The sequence below is a fragment of the Eretmochelys imbricata genome, chromosome 7 (genome assembly GCF_965152235.1).
Source record: "Eretmochelys imbricata isolate rEreImb1 chromosome 7, rEreImb1.hap1, whole genome shotgun sequence".
NCBI classification, from domain to species: Eukaryota; Metazoa; Chordata; order Testudines; family Cheloniidae; genus Eretmochelys; species Eretmochelys imbricata.
In genome coordinates, this window is record NC_135578.1 from 23088380 (window position 1) to 23107118 (window position 18739).

General features: G+C 42.3%; 1 protein-coding gene across 1 annotated transcript in view; it reads left to right on the forward strand.

The window, feature by feature from the left end:
* Positions 1-534: 534 nt before the first annotated feature.
* The window catches only part of KBTBD12 (kelch repeat and BTB domain containing 12), a 51146-nt gene continuing 32941 nt past the window's right edge, over positions 535-18739 (forward strand). The window contains exons 1-4 of the mRNA XM_077821688.1: positions 535-581; positions 9278-10463; positions 11534-11804; positions 16726-16876. Of these exons, the coding sequence (XP_077677814.1) occupies positions 9394-10463; positions 11534-11804; positions 16726-16876 (1492 nt within the window). The 5' untranslated portion in view covers positions 535-581; positions 9278-9393. The remainder of the gene's footprint in view (positions 582-9277; positions 10464-11533; positions 11805-16725; positions 16877-18739) is intronic.

Consider the following 18739-nt stretch of genomic DNA (forward strand, 5'->3'; position numbering starts at 1 on the left):
TGATAACTCAAACCCTAGTCTAAATGTGCTTGGCACAATGGCATCCCATACCCTTGGGTTTGGGACAGAATCCTATCCTACCCAGAGCAAGAGTAGAACCATTTTCTACTGAAGCCCCAGTCCACGTTTCCTTTTATGTGGGAGTGGAAAAAGGCTGATGGATCCATTTAGGACAAATCTATAAACTTAACTTCTGCCAGTGAGAAGGTGCAGCGGCAGCTGTCTGGTCACACAAGGATCCCAATGTTTTCTTAATGGCTATATGTGGCTGATGACAAATCAGTTAGTAGAAGGAAGAGGGGTAGTGAGGAGATGCCAGTGCCAGTCCAAGGACTTTCATTTAGTCCTAATGTACTCTGCATGTGACATTAATACGGCTCCCTCTCACAGCCAGGAATCCAGCCAGGCCTAATAATAGCCCCTGGCTCCCTCTCTGTCCACATGAGGCTCTCAGATAAGCAGCAGCCATATGAGGTATCTCTTTCACTCCCGTTTGCCCCCCCCCCTCGCCCCCATCTCTCTCTCACGCAGTCTCCCAGACATATGCAGATCCAGAGGCGTCGGGGACAATAGGGAGAAAGGTAGATATATCCACTCCCATCTCTCGGCACAAGAGAGAAGGGGATTTGCTGCTGAGGCTCAAAAGCAGTGAGCAAGTGCTACTGTGGATTGTTGGGTGGGTGTTATTGTCATGGGCAGGGTTGGAGAGGCCCTGAAGATCTTAGGGGGCCACTTAGGGATGTCAAAAGTGGGGCCCATTGGCAGTTACATGAGGCAGATAAATTGGAGCCCTTTGCACCTGTTGGGCACCCCCTGGAGATGCTGAAACAAAGGCCCTCTCACTTCCATATAGGGCTCTCTGTAGATTTCAAAATGGGGATATGGGACTCATTCCCAGGGATCTCAACATGGGAACCCCTGAGAACATCAGACCAGGGGTCTGGTACTTATATGGATTTGCAGTAGATGTGAAAACAGAGACTCTCTGCGGATGTAGAAATTTGGGTGTCCCAGTGCTGCACACACCAATATAGGGACCTTTGCACTCTCCACAAATCTGAAAATTACGTGCACTTTCAGCAAGGGCTCTTGGAGAACCAGTTGCTCTGCTGTTTTAGGATTTTCATGTGCCTAGGTCTGGCCTGGACGTGGAGTTCTGAATTTGTAGTGTAGGTGTGTCATTGTGAATTGTGGGGTTGTTATGAATTGAACCTGTATTGTGGGGTTGTTCTAGATTTACTGCCATGTTGTTGCCAGGGGTTGCAGGGTAGTTGGTGCGGGCGGGGAGGGGGGAATAGCCCTACAATGATATATTCCTGCTACTGACTGAAACTGAAACTAGGGGAAGTTATAGGAAAGGATAGATTCACATAAATTGCACAGTAACTAGTGAAATGCTGATGTCAAGGGGTCAGGGTTCTACAACCAGCAAGCTATTTGAATCTCACTGTTGATCGACAGGAGATGTTAACTCTTAGAATACTAGCATTTGCTAACCAGGTGATTGCTCTGGTAAGTGAAAGTTTCAAATAATTATTGTCAATTATATTTCATAAGTTTTGCCAATTTCAAAAATGAAAGTGGAAATTGGTTTATACAAATTATTAAATTACACGTATTGTAGTTACAAAATAGTGCAAACAATTTATAAAAGCAAAAACATGAATAATATTTCAAGCTTTCCAGTATTTTCTGGTATATCAAACATGTTCTAGGCAAACAAAAAGAGAAACTTGAGAGCTTTGGAAGATGGATTTAGCTAACAGAGCAAATTTTAGAAAAATGGCCTCGTTTTCTGAACACATAATTTTGGGTGTGTAAAATACTTATGCATGCACTTTTTGTTCACTATCACTTCTCTGTGCAAATAATATTTTTATATACGCAAAAACCATCTGCAAACTGCAAACTGAACAAAAATGTATAACTTATATCACTTTCATGTGCCACTGATTAGTGCACAAAAACTGCCCATACAGGAATTTGTTTGTGCTAATTTTTATGTGCACAAAGTGCCTGATCTAATGCCCACTACAGTCAATGGGAGTCTCTTCATTGATTTCCCAGGGTTTTGGAGCATTCTCGAATTAAAGTCAGGCTAAGGCATCATAGAAAAGGTAGCCCACTTGGTCATTTTATTCCTAGCTCTTTGATATTTATGAATCTATAAGATTTTAAAGAAAAAAACATTCCTGGTATTTGCTGAGATTGAATCAGTATTAATCTAACTCCACTTCAGGGCTCTGGGCTGGCAATAAATGCAGCTCTCAATGTCAAAACTTTCCAGGATCACACACCACACAACCCCTTTGAAAAGCAATCAAAGCATCTTCAAGTATCCACTGATCAAAGACACAGCCAACAGTTTTTGTAGCATTGTAAAATGCTGAAGAACCCATTAAGTATTGTGTTGTTTCTCCACACACAAAGAGCAAAACGTTATGTTCAGTCCGAATTATTTTTACTTTAGTTTAAGAGAGCAACAAAACCAGGAAGAAGAAGTGTCCATGAGGGAGCAGTATATGCGTGTGTGTGTCCTCTGTAACAATCTGACCTGAACGTAACACAAAATGGCTGCCAGTCTCTGCTGACAGCAGTTAGCATTTTAAAAGTACAGTACACACAAACAGGGTCATAACAGTTACATAGCTATATACAATACATCACTGTAGGGAACACAAGGTCATGTATGCTGCTTGTCACTCATGATCCTGGGTTTTTTTTTAAATGAAAGTTCTCATGCACACCATTTGCACGCTGGAGATCACTGGGGAGCATATCAAGAGCATGTCTAGCAACAAGCTTTCTAGCAGAAGCCAGCCCATGTGTGGGGTGCATAAGACCTCACGTTTCCTAGGACTGCGTGAAAATAAATATATACTAAAGGGTTTTGAAAGAAAAAATGAGCAAAATACACACACACTGTATGTTATATGGACCAATCTCATCCCAAGGACAGAATTCTACTTGCAATGTCTACAACCTCAGAAAAGTGTAAAGACTCATCACCCCCATCCCTTCCAGCTCAAAGCAACTCAGTGCACATCACCTAGAACGATGAAGAGACATTAGTTATAGGTCTGATCCAGCTCCCATTTAAATCAATGGGAGCCATTGCTTTGACTTCACTGGGACTTGGATCAGGCCCGATGGGCAAAATTTTCAAAAATGTCTGTGTGACTTAGGAGCCTGTGTCACAGTGAAAGCCGAAATCACTTTTGAAAATGGGACTTGGGCTTCCAAGTCATTTAGGTGGAGGTTTTATAGAAAGTAAAGCCCATTACTAACAACATCTAAAGGCTGTACAGTAATATAATACTGGGATTCTAAACACACGGTTTATAATGTTATCACCCTGATATTGATTTACCTCTCCAGTGGCTGCTAGCCAAGGCATAAAAGTATATTTAATCAACATATTTTCTTCATAGCTCATCAGAGCATAGAAACATAAAGAATATGTAGTCAGAGGCCCCAGTTTTTGGCTTTGACTGAGCAGTGCTTGGTACAGAACCCAAAGGAAGATGGGACAAAGAAGGCTTTGTACCACCTTTGTATCCTCCAGATTCTAGGACTGGCCTGAAGGCTGCTCTATCTTACATTTGACTGCCATCTTCCACAAGGGCTTATTCTGGTGGCTGGGAATTGTTGGAGCACAAAGGTAATCCAGCCACACCCCTTTCCCTCAGCCAGGCCACCTGTGTAAGGACTAAGACGGAATGACAGACTCACAGTGCTGACTCTACCCCAACTGAGAAATCTCTCTATACAAGGGAAATTTGTGGTGGTGGTGGGGGGGGGGGGTAGCTCTACCTGGTTTACAGTCCCTTTGCTTTGGAGCAGCACAAAGGGGCTGTAGTGGAACTGAGAATCGAGGACAGAGTACGCTTACAGTATGATAGCTTCATAAAAGCCGAAATTCATGATTCTGAGATAACAACTGTGGTTTTATTTATATTTTTAACTGTTCCTGCAGCACCCTAGAGCCTCGGAGGGGGTAAGCTTTAGTTTCTGCATAACATTATGTATTATTATTATTAATAAGGTTCACTTCACAAAGAAGAATATTAAATTAAACTAACAAAACAGGTAAAATAAAAATAAAGGTAGCAGACCAGAACAGGAGGTAAATCAACAATGTTGCTCTGAAATAAAGTAACATTTGCAATTGAAGATTTGCAGTTGGATCCATTTTTCATAGCCAAAAAATATGAAATCAGCAAACAAGGCTATAAATATATTTTGGGCGCCTGGTGACCTTACAAAGCACTCAAGCATTGTAGTGGAGGTTTTATAATGACATCCAAGCCCTTTGCTTGATATAAATACAGTATCTGGCTGCAATTTACATTTGTGTCCCATTTATCCTCTCCTTGATATAAATGTTCCATCTTTTCCCTTTATAAACCAGAGCAGAAAGCAGAGCAGTCCCGTTTTATTATTATCCTTTTAGTAACCTTTCTAATAGTGTAAGTGAGAGTAGTAATGTCCTTCCAGTTACCTCACCTAAATGAAATGTTAACTGAAAGTCAGGAAAAGAATGGTGGTTTTGTAGCCGAGGCATAGGAGTGAAATTCTGGACCCACTGAAGTCAATGAAAGGATTTTTTCACCCCTGGGTTTTATTCCTGGTTCATCTTCAATCTTCCTCAGTAACCTTTCAGTTCTTTGTGCCAAAGTTTCCTCATCTGTAGAATGGGGACAAATCCCTACCTCACAAGGGGGGTTGTAAGATTTCATTCAGTAATGTTTGTGGAGCACTTTGAGATCTTTGATTGGAGGAGACTAAAGAAATGCACAGTTCTTATGAGGAGAGATAAATATTATAACTTCAGATCTGAAAAATGTTAACTCAGCAGTTAAAGTTGAAGTAATTTTCATCCTTCTTCATAACAAAGTATAAAAAAAGACAACTCCTACTTAAAAAAATCAAGGCCCAATTAATTAAGGCCCAATTAATCCTACAAGCCCTCCATATCCAGAACTCCCAGTGAAGTCAGTTACCAGATCAATAATGTAATGGGTTCTCAAATATTCAGTTTCAATGTAGACAGCAAAAAATGGCTGTACTGTCATCTTTCACTAGCACAGGGCCCAATCCTGAGATCCTTTTTCTTTCTCCCCTAACTCTTTATTCCAGCAAAACTCTCATTTCCTTTCACTGAGTACAAACTGAGTCATAAGCTCAGAATTTGGCCCTCAGAGATACTACAAAGTTATGGTTTATTTTCCAGATACATTTTTAAAATGCGGTAATAATCCTGATCCATTGCTCAAATTTGTTGTGTTGAGCTCAAGACTTGGAAAATGGAAAGAAGTGACAAAGTCAATTGATGTGTCTGGCTTTTACTGCAGGTTCAGTGTAAGAAATCCACAACTTGCTAAAACGGCATGATGACTAGTTATGCAAACATCTTAAACTGAAAGCACAGTCCTGGGGCTGGTACTGTAGCTGCACAGCCCTTCCTCACTTGGGAGATAATTATGATTTCTAAACTTCGACACTACAGAGAGATGTGGACTCTGCCGTGAGGAGCCCCTTAGTGGATTTTTTTGATAATTTCATACACTTATGTTTTTCATAGTGATGTGTTGTTTTTTTTAACAAAAATAAGCCTACAACCTAGAGCCTTCTTGTTAAAGCTTCAGGAAGCTGCTCACCACTGCTGCAGTCTGAGATCCTGCTCCTGCTTGTGTATAATGTTTCTTATTTGAATATTCCTATTTAGTGTTTGCAGGATTTGGAAACAGGTTTATGATAGTATTTATAACAGCTTTCAAACATGGCTATACCATGGCTTTACAGCCTGTCTACAAATCACTTACCCTGTGACATGATTCCTTAACACAGCTCTGTAACAGTACTGTCTCATTATCACCCTACAAACAAAAGGTGTGTTAAAACACTGATTCCTCTAGACATGACAGATACATGTGCATTGGCACAGGTTTACAAGCCTCATTCTCCCCTCATACCGATTTTATATCAGTGCATTCCAAGTCCATAGCTTGTTAAACTGAACTGGGGAGGTTGTGGGGCACAAAGACAAAGATTACAAAACCACTGTGTCCTTCACATTTTTTCCCTATGGATAAACATAAAGATACAGTATATAAATAATTAAAATTCAATTAAAATACCATCTGGGGCCACTATAGATGGCATCAAACCTTGTTAAACTATGTCACTGAATTACATAAAGGCCTTCGGAAAGGCTGTAGCACACAGTTTAGAAACATAGGCCGGATTCTCCCCTCAGATACCCTGGTGCAAATCAGTAGTAAACGGAGTTACACTGGTGTAAGACAATGCAGACTCAGGCACATTGTTTAGTCCCAGGCCCCTCCCAACAACACTACCAGATCATATTATTTTAAGTTAATATCCATGCTGGGAGGAATGGCCATGTTTTAACAGGGTTCTCCAACATGGTAAATTTCATAGTGCAGGCAGACAGGACTGTATTTTTAAACACGCGGGAAGAGTGGAGGCCCTCAGATGTGATGGTGATGGGCAGGTAGGTAGATAGAACCTAACTCTCTCCCTTCATACCTCTTTCTTCTGCTTTCCCTCCACTGGTTCCAATGTTCGTCCTCTCCTCCGCCCCCAGCGTGCTGTCCTCAGATCTAAGAACAATCCCCAACCCTATGTATCCCCGTGGGTCTCTCCCCACTTCCTGCAGCCTTTCCCCTGCTCACCTGGGGTCATCCTCCCCTCCCTTGCCATGCGAGCACCAGGACCAGGGTTGCCTTTCCTCAGTGATATCTTCTCTGCCTACCCTATTGTTCTCCTCAAACCCACAGAGAAGGCTGCCAGCAGGGGGAGAGGCAGGGTGGTATCTGTTACTGCACCGAGTACGAGGCTGTCTCATGGCTGTCCCTGCTAGTGGGAGGACAGAAGTGCAGGGATTTTCTCTCAATACCCTTCTACATGCTGGGAGCTGAGCTGGGAGATGCAGTGGGGACAAATGGGTAGGTGGTGCCACCCAATGTCTGCCCATTGACCGTTACATCTTTGACTTAAGCAGAATTATAACAGAATGACTCCAGTTTGAGCAGAGAACCAGGTCTGTTGTGTAAACAGTCCCTTTCTATGGTCTCAGTGGGCTTGAATCTCTACTACCTTGCGTTATATACATTTACTCTGGTGTAAAATGGTAGTGAATCTGAATTCTTCACTGACTTGCATTGGTGGTCATATTTTACACCTGCTTCACAGAAGTGTAAATGACTATACAAGGTGTGACGTAATGAAGAATCAAGCCCACAATTGTTGTTAGCCTTTTGGGCACATTTCCTGCAGTCCTTACCCAGACAAAACTCCTGCTGAAGTCTTTAAGGAACAGTGAGCACTGAAGTGTGCCACTGATGGACTAGAAGATTTCAAAATAATCAAGTGGTCTGAGCTAAATGAGCTGAACTATAAGGTGACATTCAGCATCTGCATGGTGGACTGATTTTCTTTATGGGTGTGTATGTGTGAACAGGTTTCAGAGTAACAGCCGTGTTAGTCTGTATTCGCAAAAAGAAAGGGAGTACTTGTGGCACCTTAGAGACTAACCAATTTATTTGAGCATGAGCTTTCGTGAGCTACAGCTTACTTCATCGGATGCATACCGTGGAAACTGCAGAAGACATTATATACACACAGAGACCATGAAACAATACCTCCTCCCACCCCACTGTCCTGCTGGTAATAGCTTAACTAAAGTGATCATCAAGTTGGGCCATTTCCAGCACAAATCCAACCTGGAAAAATGGCCCAACTTGATGATCACTTTAGATAAGCTATTACCAGCAGGACAGTGGGGTGGGAGGAGGTATTGTTTCATGATCTCTGTGTGTATATAATGTCTTCTGCAGTTTCCACGGTATGCATCCGATGAAGTGAGCTGTAGCTCACGAAAGCTCATGCTCAAATAAATTGGTTAGTCTCTAAGGTGCCACAAGTACTCCTTTTCTTTATGTGTGAACAGAAGCTTGAAGGCCTGATCCATGGACTTTTACAGTCATTGAGAATCTTTCCATTTGCTTTAATAGACTTTGGATCAGGCCTTAAGAGAGGTGACAGCAGGGAGCCACAAAAGAGAACGCTGAAAGGGAGGTTTGGGGTTTCTTTGACAAGAAAACTGAGGGGATAAAAGGGAAAAATTACTGAACCCCAAAGATCATTTGAGGTGGCCTTTGTCTTTGGAGAACACTGACTCACAAAGTGTTATTCCAGTTATTTGCCAGTGTAAATGCCCTGAAATCAGGTCCTTTGTATTTAATTTTTATATCTGTGACTTGTCAGGAAAAAGGGAGAAAAAAAGAGAGCCAAATGGCAGAGATAAAATTATAGTAGTTGAAAGTATATTTTTTCCCTTGGAGTTTTATCACATCTAAAACTAGTTAAGGCAGGCAAAAGACTTTAATTAGGGATCAACCCTGCATTAATTGCACTCCCAGAACTCCCACTGGGTTGCAGAGTTTGCAAGGCAAATACTGGAACCTTGTGCTAGCCTATGACAGCCTGAAAGTGATTCTAAATGGACTATAAACAGAAGTGAAACTGACTAGTTGATTCTCAGAATCCAGGCTGAGATAAATGTAAAAGGTACTGGTGACAAGTAAATTTTAAATTTCTTTCAATTTTAATAATCTGAGGTGTGAAAGCTATTTGTCACATAGGTAAGCTCAATAAAATATATGACTTTTAACCTGACAGCGTACGTCAAAATAGGCTCAATTGATGAGTGTCAATACCAATAACTGATTTTTAGGCTAAGCAGCAACACAGGGCCTGATTTTCAGTTAGCAGGTAGATGGATGTCTACATATGATATCAGTAAGAGTTTTGATTGACTGAGGCCTGGAGGACTTGTCCTTGCAATTTTAGTTCCAATTGGGACGTAATATTTAATTGCTTGGATCTCTCTAAACAATACCATAAATATTTGGTAGCATGCATTACATCATTAGAACATTACCGTAATACAATATTTTTTCTATTAAATGCCAGTGACCTGTCAGAATGTTAAAATATGTATCAATTTTAAATGCAGAATGAAAACTATATTTCATTTGTTCAGGCATCAAAAATGAGAGTGAAAATAATATAGTCCTCATCTTGGAATCAAGCTCAGTTTGAAAATGAAACTGTTATACATGCTCAAGTATGTATTAATGTTTTATAACCTGTCCTTTAGAAATGCTTACTATCATTAGGATTTAACAGCAAAATTCAACTGTCAGAGGATTTATTCTTATAAGAAAATTATATGCTTTCCTCCCCCCAGAAATATTTTATGATGAAGGCATATCACTTCGAGAGCAATCAGACATGCAAGTAGCCCTTCCAAAAATCAAGCAAGTTCTTGAAGAGGTTTAAAAATAGAAAATTTTGAGTTTTATTATGGATCACAAGACTGAAGGGAAAAGGAAGCAGCGACATAGCTTGACTTTACTGGATCAATTAAACAGTATGAAAGAATTAACACAAATGATTGATGTGGTCCTTGTAGCAGAAGGTGAGAAGTTCCCCTGCCATAAACTGATATTGGCTGCATTCAGTCCCTATTTCAAAGCTATGTTTACCTGTGGCTTGCTTGAGTGCACCCAAAGAGAAGTGGTGCTCTATGACATCTCGTCAGAGAGTGTGTCCATAATACTCAACTACATGTACAGTGCAGATTTGCACCTCACTAATTTCAATGTCCAAAGTGTTGCTGTTGCTGCATTTTTTATGCAGATGGAAGATGTTTTCAGTGTGTGTCAGAAATACATGATGGACCATATGGATGCTTCCAACTGTGTGGGGATCTACTATTTTTCAAAGCACATTGGGGCAGAGGAATTGTCCGATCAAACCAGGCAATATTTGTATCAGCACTTTGCTGAGGTGAGCTTGCATGAAGAAATATTAGAGGTTGAAGCACAGCAATTGCTGAGTCTCATAAGATCAGATGATCTGAATGTATCCCGGGAGGAGAGCATTTTGGACTTGGTCCTCAGATGGGTGAACCATAGCAGAAAATCACGTGCCAAGTACCTGATTGAACTCCTGAAGCAAGTGAGACTGGAACTTGTAAGTCCTTCTTTCCTAGTGGAAGCTCAGAAAAGGAACACGGTTCTTCTCTCTAACTCAGAATGTCATGATATGATTGATGGAGCGTTAGAAACTATAAAGAAATCCACCCACCCCTCTCTCAGTCTTCGCTATGGCATGGAGACCACCACTCTTCTACTTTGCATCGGCAATAATTCTCTGGGGATTCGATCAAGACATGGTAGCTATGCAGATGCCAGTTTTTGTTACGCTCCTGCAACACAAAAGACTTACTTCATTTCCTCCCCAAAGTATGGTGAGGGTTTAGGATGTGTGTGTACCGGTGTTGTCACTGAGAACAATGATATTATTGTGGCAGGGGAGGCCAGTGCTGCCAAAATGTCTAGACAAAAAACCAAGAACATTGAAATTTATAGGTGTGTATCCTCAAACGGGAGGAAAAAATTAATCATTGTTTTAAAGTTAAACAATAAATAATGTTCCTGGAGCAGGAAAAGACCACTAGAGAAAGCATTCTTCTCCCCATATGTTTGTATGCGGATTTCAGGTACCCAAAGCAATTTGTTACAAAGGGCAATCTGTCCCTCTCCATGAAACACTGAGGCATTGCCTTCTATATTAAGGGCCAAATCCTGACCCTTTTACTCATGAGAAGGCCCATTGACTTAGATGGAATCCTTGTATAAGTAAAGTGAACTGGATTTCATCCTAAGTCTCTTTCTGTAGACCTCATATTCCCCTAACCGAAAGGTCATCAGTTTGTTAGTATTTTCTTTCCTGGATCATTCCTCCAGGTCATTTATTTAATAGTGGTGCTGATGTCTGAGATGTGGAAATTAATGAATGAGTTTGGTCATTCGTGAATCTACACCCAGCTTTAACTATACCATGCTGATGATGCATGGGAGCTAAAATGTAATAATCATAATCATAATAATAAATAATTATTAATAATATTGAAACCTTCACTCTGTTTTTACTCATTCCTCACTCAGATAAACCCGCATTAAGGAACATAGGAGCTTTGCCAGAATCAAGACTGATTACAAACTGAAGCCAACATCAGCAAATGTGGGGCCTAAATTGAGGCGCATAAATCCACAATTAGACACTTAAATAAATGTGGCCTTTGTTTCAGAGGTTCTACTGCAGGTTTCACTGAGTGCAGTGGGAGTTATGAGCGCTCAGCTCATGCAAAATAGGGACACTTTAATTGTGGTCAATATTTTCAAACTTGGGTGCCTAGAATTAGGTTCCTAAGTCCCTACTAAAGCCCTGATAGTGCAAACACTTATGCATGTGAGTAATTTAATACACATGACTAATCCCACTAAGTTCAAGGCTAGAAACGTTTCTTCTCTGTTGACAAGAGAAAGAACTTCTGTTGTCACTGTAACATCATCTGAAACTGGAGAAGGGAGATTTAAATACAAAATTGATATGATTTTATCAGAACCACAGTTTCTAATTTTGGATTTTCCTACAGGTACCACAATAGAGGAAACCGGTTTTGGCAAAGTTTGTGCACTGCTCAGTTTCGTGAACTCTATGCCTTGGGCACTGTTCATAATGACCTGTATGTCATAGGAGGGCAAATGAAACTGAAAAATCAATATCTGGTCACAAACTGTGTTGAGAAGTATTCCCTGGAGCAAGATAGCTGGAGAAGCGTGGCACCTCTTCCAGTGCAACTGGCCTGCCATGCTGTGGTAACAGTGAATAATAAACTCTATGTGATGGGAGGCTGGACACCACAGGTAAAGAAGTGTACTAATTATTTTATTCTATAAAAGCTAGCTAACCTGGCTTATGTGCTGCCTAACTTTGTGGCTCTTCTTGCATAGTTAAAATACCTCAGTTATAAGCAAAAAATAAATTGCACTCATTCCTCTCACATCTTTAATGGGAAAATCAAGCAGGCCAAGGAGGAATAATGTCCATGTCATATAATCTTCAATTTATATGCTACCCGTAATAAAGGCAGTTGTTTCAAAGGGAGTTTCTCAGTGAGAAAAAAATTAAAAATGCATCCTGTCTAAACACAGTTTCACTCATGTTCCATTTTTAAATAGTCATGGGGTAAATCCTGAAGTCCTTACTCAGTTTTTAATCCAGCAAAACATTAATTAAAAAGAAATCATGGTGATGATTATACTTGGGTCTTCCCCGGCACTTTCACATCCCACTAGTTAATAACTGTCCTCTATAACTTTTCTATCAGCAGCAAATATTTGTGTTTAAATAAGAGACAGAACAAATCCTGCATCTTGGCAGGATGTCAGACTAGATCAGTGGTTCTCAAACTTCATGGCACCGCCACCCCCTTCTGACAACAAAAATTACTACATGACCTTGGGACGCAGTGTCGAAGCCTCAGCCCACCTGAGCACCGCCACCCCAGGTGCCGGGGCCAAAGCTCAACCCTCACCACCCCATGCGGGAAGTGGGGCAAAGCCGAAGCCCAGGGCTTCAGCCCCAGGCAGGCGGCCTGTAACCTGAGCCACACTGCCACCCAGGGCTGAAACCCTTGGCTCGGCTTTGGCCCCAAGTGATGGGGCTCAGACTTCAGCCTCAGGCCCCAGCAAGTCTAACACCAGCCCTGGTGACCCCATTAAAACGGGGTCGTGACCCACTTTGGGGTCCTGACCCATAGTTTGAGAACCCCTGGACTAGATGACCCTTGCGGTCCCTTCTAACTCTATGTTCTATGATTCTAAGACATGGACCCATACTGGAATCCAAAATCCAACACCTATAAACTTTGGTAAATTTCAGGTCCAAATCCATATACAAGCTTCACAGCTCAGCTCCATTACTTGGGGAATCTTTTCCGTTTTTAGGTGTTTGGGTTTGTTTGTGTTTTTTTTATAAAAAGTTAAAACTTTCAGTGGAAAAGCAAAAAGAAAAGGAGTACTTGTGGCACCTTAGAGACTAACCAAGCTTTTCATCAAAAAATTAGTTTGGTCACAAATGCAATTTTCCACCAAAATAATTTGTTAGACTTTATTTGGGACATTTATAATATATGTTGTTGTCTGTAGGATATTAAAAATGTGATCACGTCTCATTGGTTTGGGACCACTTTTTAGAATCAAATCTTTAAAAATTTAAGACTAAAACATGTTCAGAAAACACAATTTCCATCTGTTAAGATATTCTGAGTTTGGAAATCCCTAAGGAGGAAAGAGAATGTTAAGAGAGTAGGTCTGACACTGAAACTGAGCAAAGATACTTTCTCTTTTTTAAATAATTAAAATACAAGGACGTACTTAACATGGAAATAATATGGCTGTAAAAAGCTCAAGCTGGGTGGTGTGTAATATAACAAAGATAGATGTTAAGGTAGACGCCCAGCTTTTGTCTAGCTTGATAGCTCTCTAAAACTAAGGAGAAAAATGCCTGAGAAGCTATTGTCCTGAATATTGAGCCAAGACTGTTAAAAATACACGCACCTGGGAACTGATACCTGCCAACTAGCACTTTCTGTGACAATTCAGGAGTACATATCTATGCATACAGTTGTTTGGGATGAGCAGTTTAGCATTAACTGGTAAGGAGTTACATAAGAATCTATCTGCACAGGTCAGAATGCATTAGCCACAGTGGTGAAATAAAGATTTTAAGACCAATGACCCAGCGGTAGGTGTGTTGCTTCAGTATTAGTATTCCCCTCTCAGGCACTAAGGGTGTATACTGGGGTGGGAAAACTATGGCCCGTGGCAACATCCGGCCTGCCAGCCAATTTAATCCAGCCCTTGAGCTCCTGCTGAGGAGCGGAGTCTGGGGCTTGCCCTGCTCCTGCACTCCAGCCGGAGCGTGGGGTCGGGGGTCGCTCGGCATGTGCATGCCACCACTCCACAAGACTCCCGCAAGCAGCGCATGTCCCCGCTCCGGCTCTTCCATTTAGGGGCAGCCAGGGGGCTCTACGTGCTGCCCCCGCCCCAAGCGCCCACCCCCGCAGCTCCCACTGGCTGGGAATTGTGGCCAATGGGAGCTGCAGGGGTGGCGCCTACAGACGGGGCAGCGCACAGAAGCACCTGGCTGCACCTCTGCTTAGGAGCCGGAGGGGGCACATGCCACTGTTTCTGGGAGCTGCTTGAGGTAAGTGCTGCCCAGAGCTTGCACCCCTGAACCCCTCCCGTGCCCCAACCCCCTGCCCCAGCCCTGATCCCCCTCCCGCCCTCTGAACCCCTCGATCCCAGCCTGGAGTACCTTCTTGAACCCCAAACCCCTCATCTCCAGCCCCACCCCAGAGCCTGCACCCCCAGCCCGGAGCCCCCTCCCGCACCCTGAACTCCTCATTTCTGGCCCCACCCCAGAGCCCGTACCCCCAGCCAGAGCCCTCACCCCCCTCCTGCACCCCAACCCCAATTTTGTGAGCATTCATGGCCCACCATACTATTTCCATACCCAGATATGGCCCTTGGGCTAAAAGGTTTGCCCACCCCTGGTGTATATGTATGATATTGTCAAATGAGCAGTATGAAAGCATATTAAAGTTTCTCAGGTTAGGGGTTATCTTTATATTTGCGCAACCCTGAGCACTCGCTCCATCAGCCTTGACAAAGATTAATAATATAACATTGCTATAGTGCCATAAGTGTACATGTCAGTTCACAGAACATAGTCAAAGATATGCTCTCCCCCCGAGACCTTATAATTGAAATAAGACCAGGCAAACTCAAGACCGGACATATAACAACAGCTCAGGAGAGGGAGGGCCTGACTCAGCACAGCATTACTCCAGTTCTGCACTGGTGTAACTGCACTGACTGTCAGTGTAAAATTGGAGTAGTGCAGTGAGTATCAATCAGGCCTATGGAACTGGGAGTTGTTAATAACGAGAAGGAAAGAAAGATTTTATGAAGAGGTTCTGTCAGAGGGTAGCTGGCCCTCTGAGGGGGTCCGGGGCTCAGCCTACCTATGAAGGCTCAACAAGGGGTACATGAGACAGCCCAGGTTCACCTGGGACTAAATACATCATTGAATAACTGAGAGGCCATTAATTAGGCAGGGAAGCACCTCGGCATCATAAAAGGAAGCTACTCTCAGTGGGGGTGGGCCAGAGAACAGAGGTTCCTGGGGAAGGGAACTGTCCCTACAAGGAGAAAGTTCTCAAGGGGAGCCTAGTGAGGGGACTCACCAGAAAAGGAAACCAATAAAGAATGTTCCTAGGTGGGGAGAGGCTCCAAAGGAGAGGAGCTATGAATGCCAAGGCTTAGTGGCCCCTGTGGAAGGACTTCGTCAGGTAGCAACAGAAGCCCCTGATCAGAGGAATTCTAGGCTGTTCTGAGGATGGGTGGTCATGGTTTGATCTCTGTGAGGATCTTGACCCAGAATGAGAGACCCTTCCCAGCCAATGACAAAAGGCCCTGGCTTCAGAAGATGATTCTGGGACAAGAGGTCCTTGCTGGTAAGGGACCTGGACATAAGTGGGGTTGATGGACTAAGTTTAATTCAGCCCCCTCCCTCTTCAGCTAGAGATGCAGAGGGGGAGGCCTGTTTGTATACGGTTCCACCTTTGGGTTACATGAACTAGACCCCTGCAGGGGCCCAGTTCAATACACATGTGTCTTGTTGCCCTTAGTGAAAGCCCACTGTGGAAACTGAGGCAGGGATGTAATTGTGATGCTATACTGAAAGGCTGCTCCAGGAGTGAGGACCACCATCACAGGTAGGTTTGGGAGGAGGCTGATGAGGGCAGTGAGATGGTTGTGGACTCTGGGAGCAGAATGGAAGAAAAGTGTGAGGTTGAGTGTTCTGTACACAAAAAGCAAAGCGTGCACGTTCAGTGTAAATTACTTTCATTATCTAGCCTTTGATTCCTTGCCCATTGCCATGATGTCAGAGTGTCTTTATACTAAGGAAAACAACAAGCAAAAAAGAACAAATATAACAACCCCATGAGTAAGCAGAGTATGCGTGTGTGTGCTCTCTCTCTCATTGAAATACTTCAGAGCCCTCCCCCACAGCAGACTACTTACATTTAAAGGGGCTGTCACATAATTATAGCTGAAAAACATAATTATAGCTGTTTATGTAACACCAAAAGAGGGAGAAAATGGGGAGGAAGACTGGAATGAACGGGGGGGCAGGAGTGGGTATGGGAGGGGTATAATGGGAACAAAGCTGTAGTTGGAAGCCAGGGGGTTATTATTAAAACTATTAAATGGAAAGATTTAGCAATTGTTCAGTTTTAATTATTTGTTGATTAAATAAATAGACATTAATTCAGAACAAATATTGTATATAAAGAGGTTCTTAAAACAGCCTTTAAAGTACCCCATCAAAACTCATGGTACAGCATCAGTAACCAAGTAAACAGAAATTCAGTCTTCAGGAGAAAGGTTTTGACTTATTCTTAGAGCTTCACAGAGGCCTTGTAAAAGAGCTATGTTCTGTCAGAACTGCGTCCATAGATGTTTTGTTATTACCCAAATCCTCCGCTTTTTTGCCATAGAATATAAATGCACTGTTATTCATCTGTCTTCTACAATGTACTTCTAGCCACAAGTCATGGGTGCTGGTAAATCGTAGTGAGTATTAATCACTTCACAGCTATAATTGATGTGTTTATGTTATTTATCTGCTCAGCTGTCTCCTGTGATTAATTGCACGCAGGCATGTCCAGAGGGCTCCAAATGTTGTATTATTATATGACTGTCATATTTCATACAGATGGATCTCCCTGACGATGAGCTGGATCGATTAAGTAACAGAATGTTGCAGTATGACCCAAGCCGAGACAAATGGACAGAGTGCACACCAATGAAGTACTCCAAATACCGTTTCAGCACAGCTGTAGTCAACAGTGAGATTTATGTCTTGGGTAAGAGGAAACAGATTTTTAACAGATAGCACAACCACTTTTTATTCTTTCCAGCAATTTGCCTCCGTGAAATGAAAGACTGCCCCTTTTGTTTTCAACAGTAGGGAAAAGTATATTGGACTCAATGGATTGAGTTTTTCATTTTTTTCATAATTTCTTGCATTCTTAAATTCAGTTAGGTGAACCTGAAATGAAACTTTATTGCTCTGGCTTAATATCGTTTCTTTAACCCCTTCCATCTGAGGATCTCAATGTTAATGAATCCAGACTCACAACACAGCCCTTTTGGGTAGGGAAGTATCATTACTATCATTTTACAGCTGAAGAAACTGAAGTACAGAAAGGTGAAGTAATTTGCCCAAGAGATCTGGCAGGGAGAGACTAGACCCCGGCTATCCCAATCTCGTGCCTTAACCTCAGGACTAGTCTTTTTTATTTTGGGGTCCAGTGCAACTTCCATTAAAGTCAATGGGAAGATTCCCATCCACTTTGCTACTGTCAAACCAGAACGAAGAGAAGGTGATGGTTTAATGCAGAAAAAGAATGAAGGCGTTTCAGGCATAGGGGGAAAAAGCAGGAAAAATACATAGCTTGGAAGGAGAGTAGACAACAGGAAGGGGAATGGGAGGAAATGAGAGCAGAATTATAGGCAAGGGCTTGACTGTGCAAGGCCTTGAAAAGATGAGGGTGAGAAACTTGAATGTGACATGGAATAAAAGAGGCAGTCAGTAGAGGGTTTCCAAGAGGAGAGTGATATGAGGGGAGTATCCTTGAGTAGCAGAGGAGGAAGATGACTTCCACCCTGCCCTTATCTTGGTTTAGAGAGACCCTTGTCTTCAGCGGAACCGAGTGTCCCCATAGGCATAGCCAGGAATAAGCATCAAAAAGTGGAAAACGGTTAGTGCCAAAGGTCACTGGCAGGTGAACTTCAGCATGTTGTCAGATAAAGGTAGTGTTGCCTATGTAGGTTCAAAGGTGCTTTGAGATAACCAAATATAGATGAAGTCCAGTCCTCTGTGGTAGGTACAATAATGAAAGCTTGAAACAGGCCATGTAGTGCATAAGTAGAAGCAGCAGCAATGGCAAGGAAGAAAGGGGCTCTATTCAAGTATTTCTGGAACAAGTGTCCTGAGATCAAGACCAAGAATTCTGTGATGATACAAAAAAGACAGGGAGAGAAAAATGAAGCAGTCTTGGGATGCATTTGATTAAATAGGTTGGCAGTCTTCTGTACAGTAAATGTGATACTGTAACACAGAGAAGCTTTCTGAAGAGCTGTGGTTAGTAAAGAAAAACTACATTAAGTGTCCTCAGTCTAAAATGTCATATGGCAAGAAACATGTATCGCAATGAATAAAAGAATGAAATATATATAGTTTTGCTGAAAGTGACATTTTAGTCTGAAAAGTGGCTGCAAGAATGGCAATGTGGAGTTCCATGTTTATGGTCTCTTCCTTAACTCAAGATTTGCTTTGTTCACAAATGAAAAGCTGTATTCTGCTATTTAAAACTGTCAGTGCCACAAACTGAGCCAGAGTTCTGAACGTCAAGTTGTGTTCTCTCTTGCTTGCCAGTCAATACCAATAACAAAGATTCTGTATGTGGAACTTTGCTAACAATTCTGTTGATGATGTGTGAGCCAGACGAGAAGCCTGCTCCTCTCCCATCACTGTGTCAATTCTTCAGGTCTAACAGAGCAAAAGGAGGTTAAAACATTGGGGCTGACCTTGCATACCTTTACATGCATAGTCCTTCCATTATAGCAGCTCCACTGAAATCAAGGGGATTATTCATGTGAGTAAGGATTTGCAGGATTGGGCCCTGTCATAGACTTGCTGGTCCTTCAAGAGGATTTGGACTTAG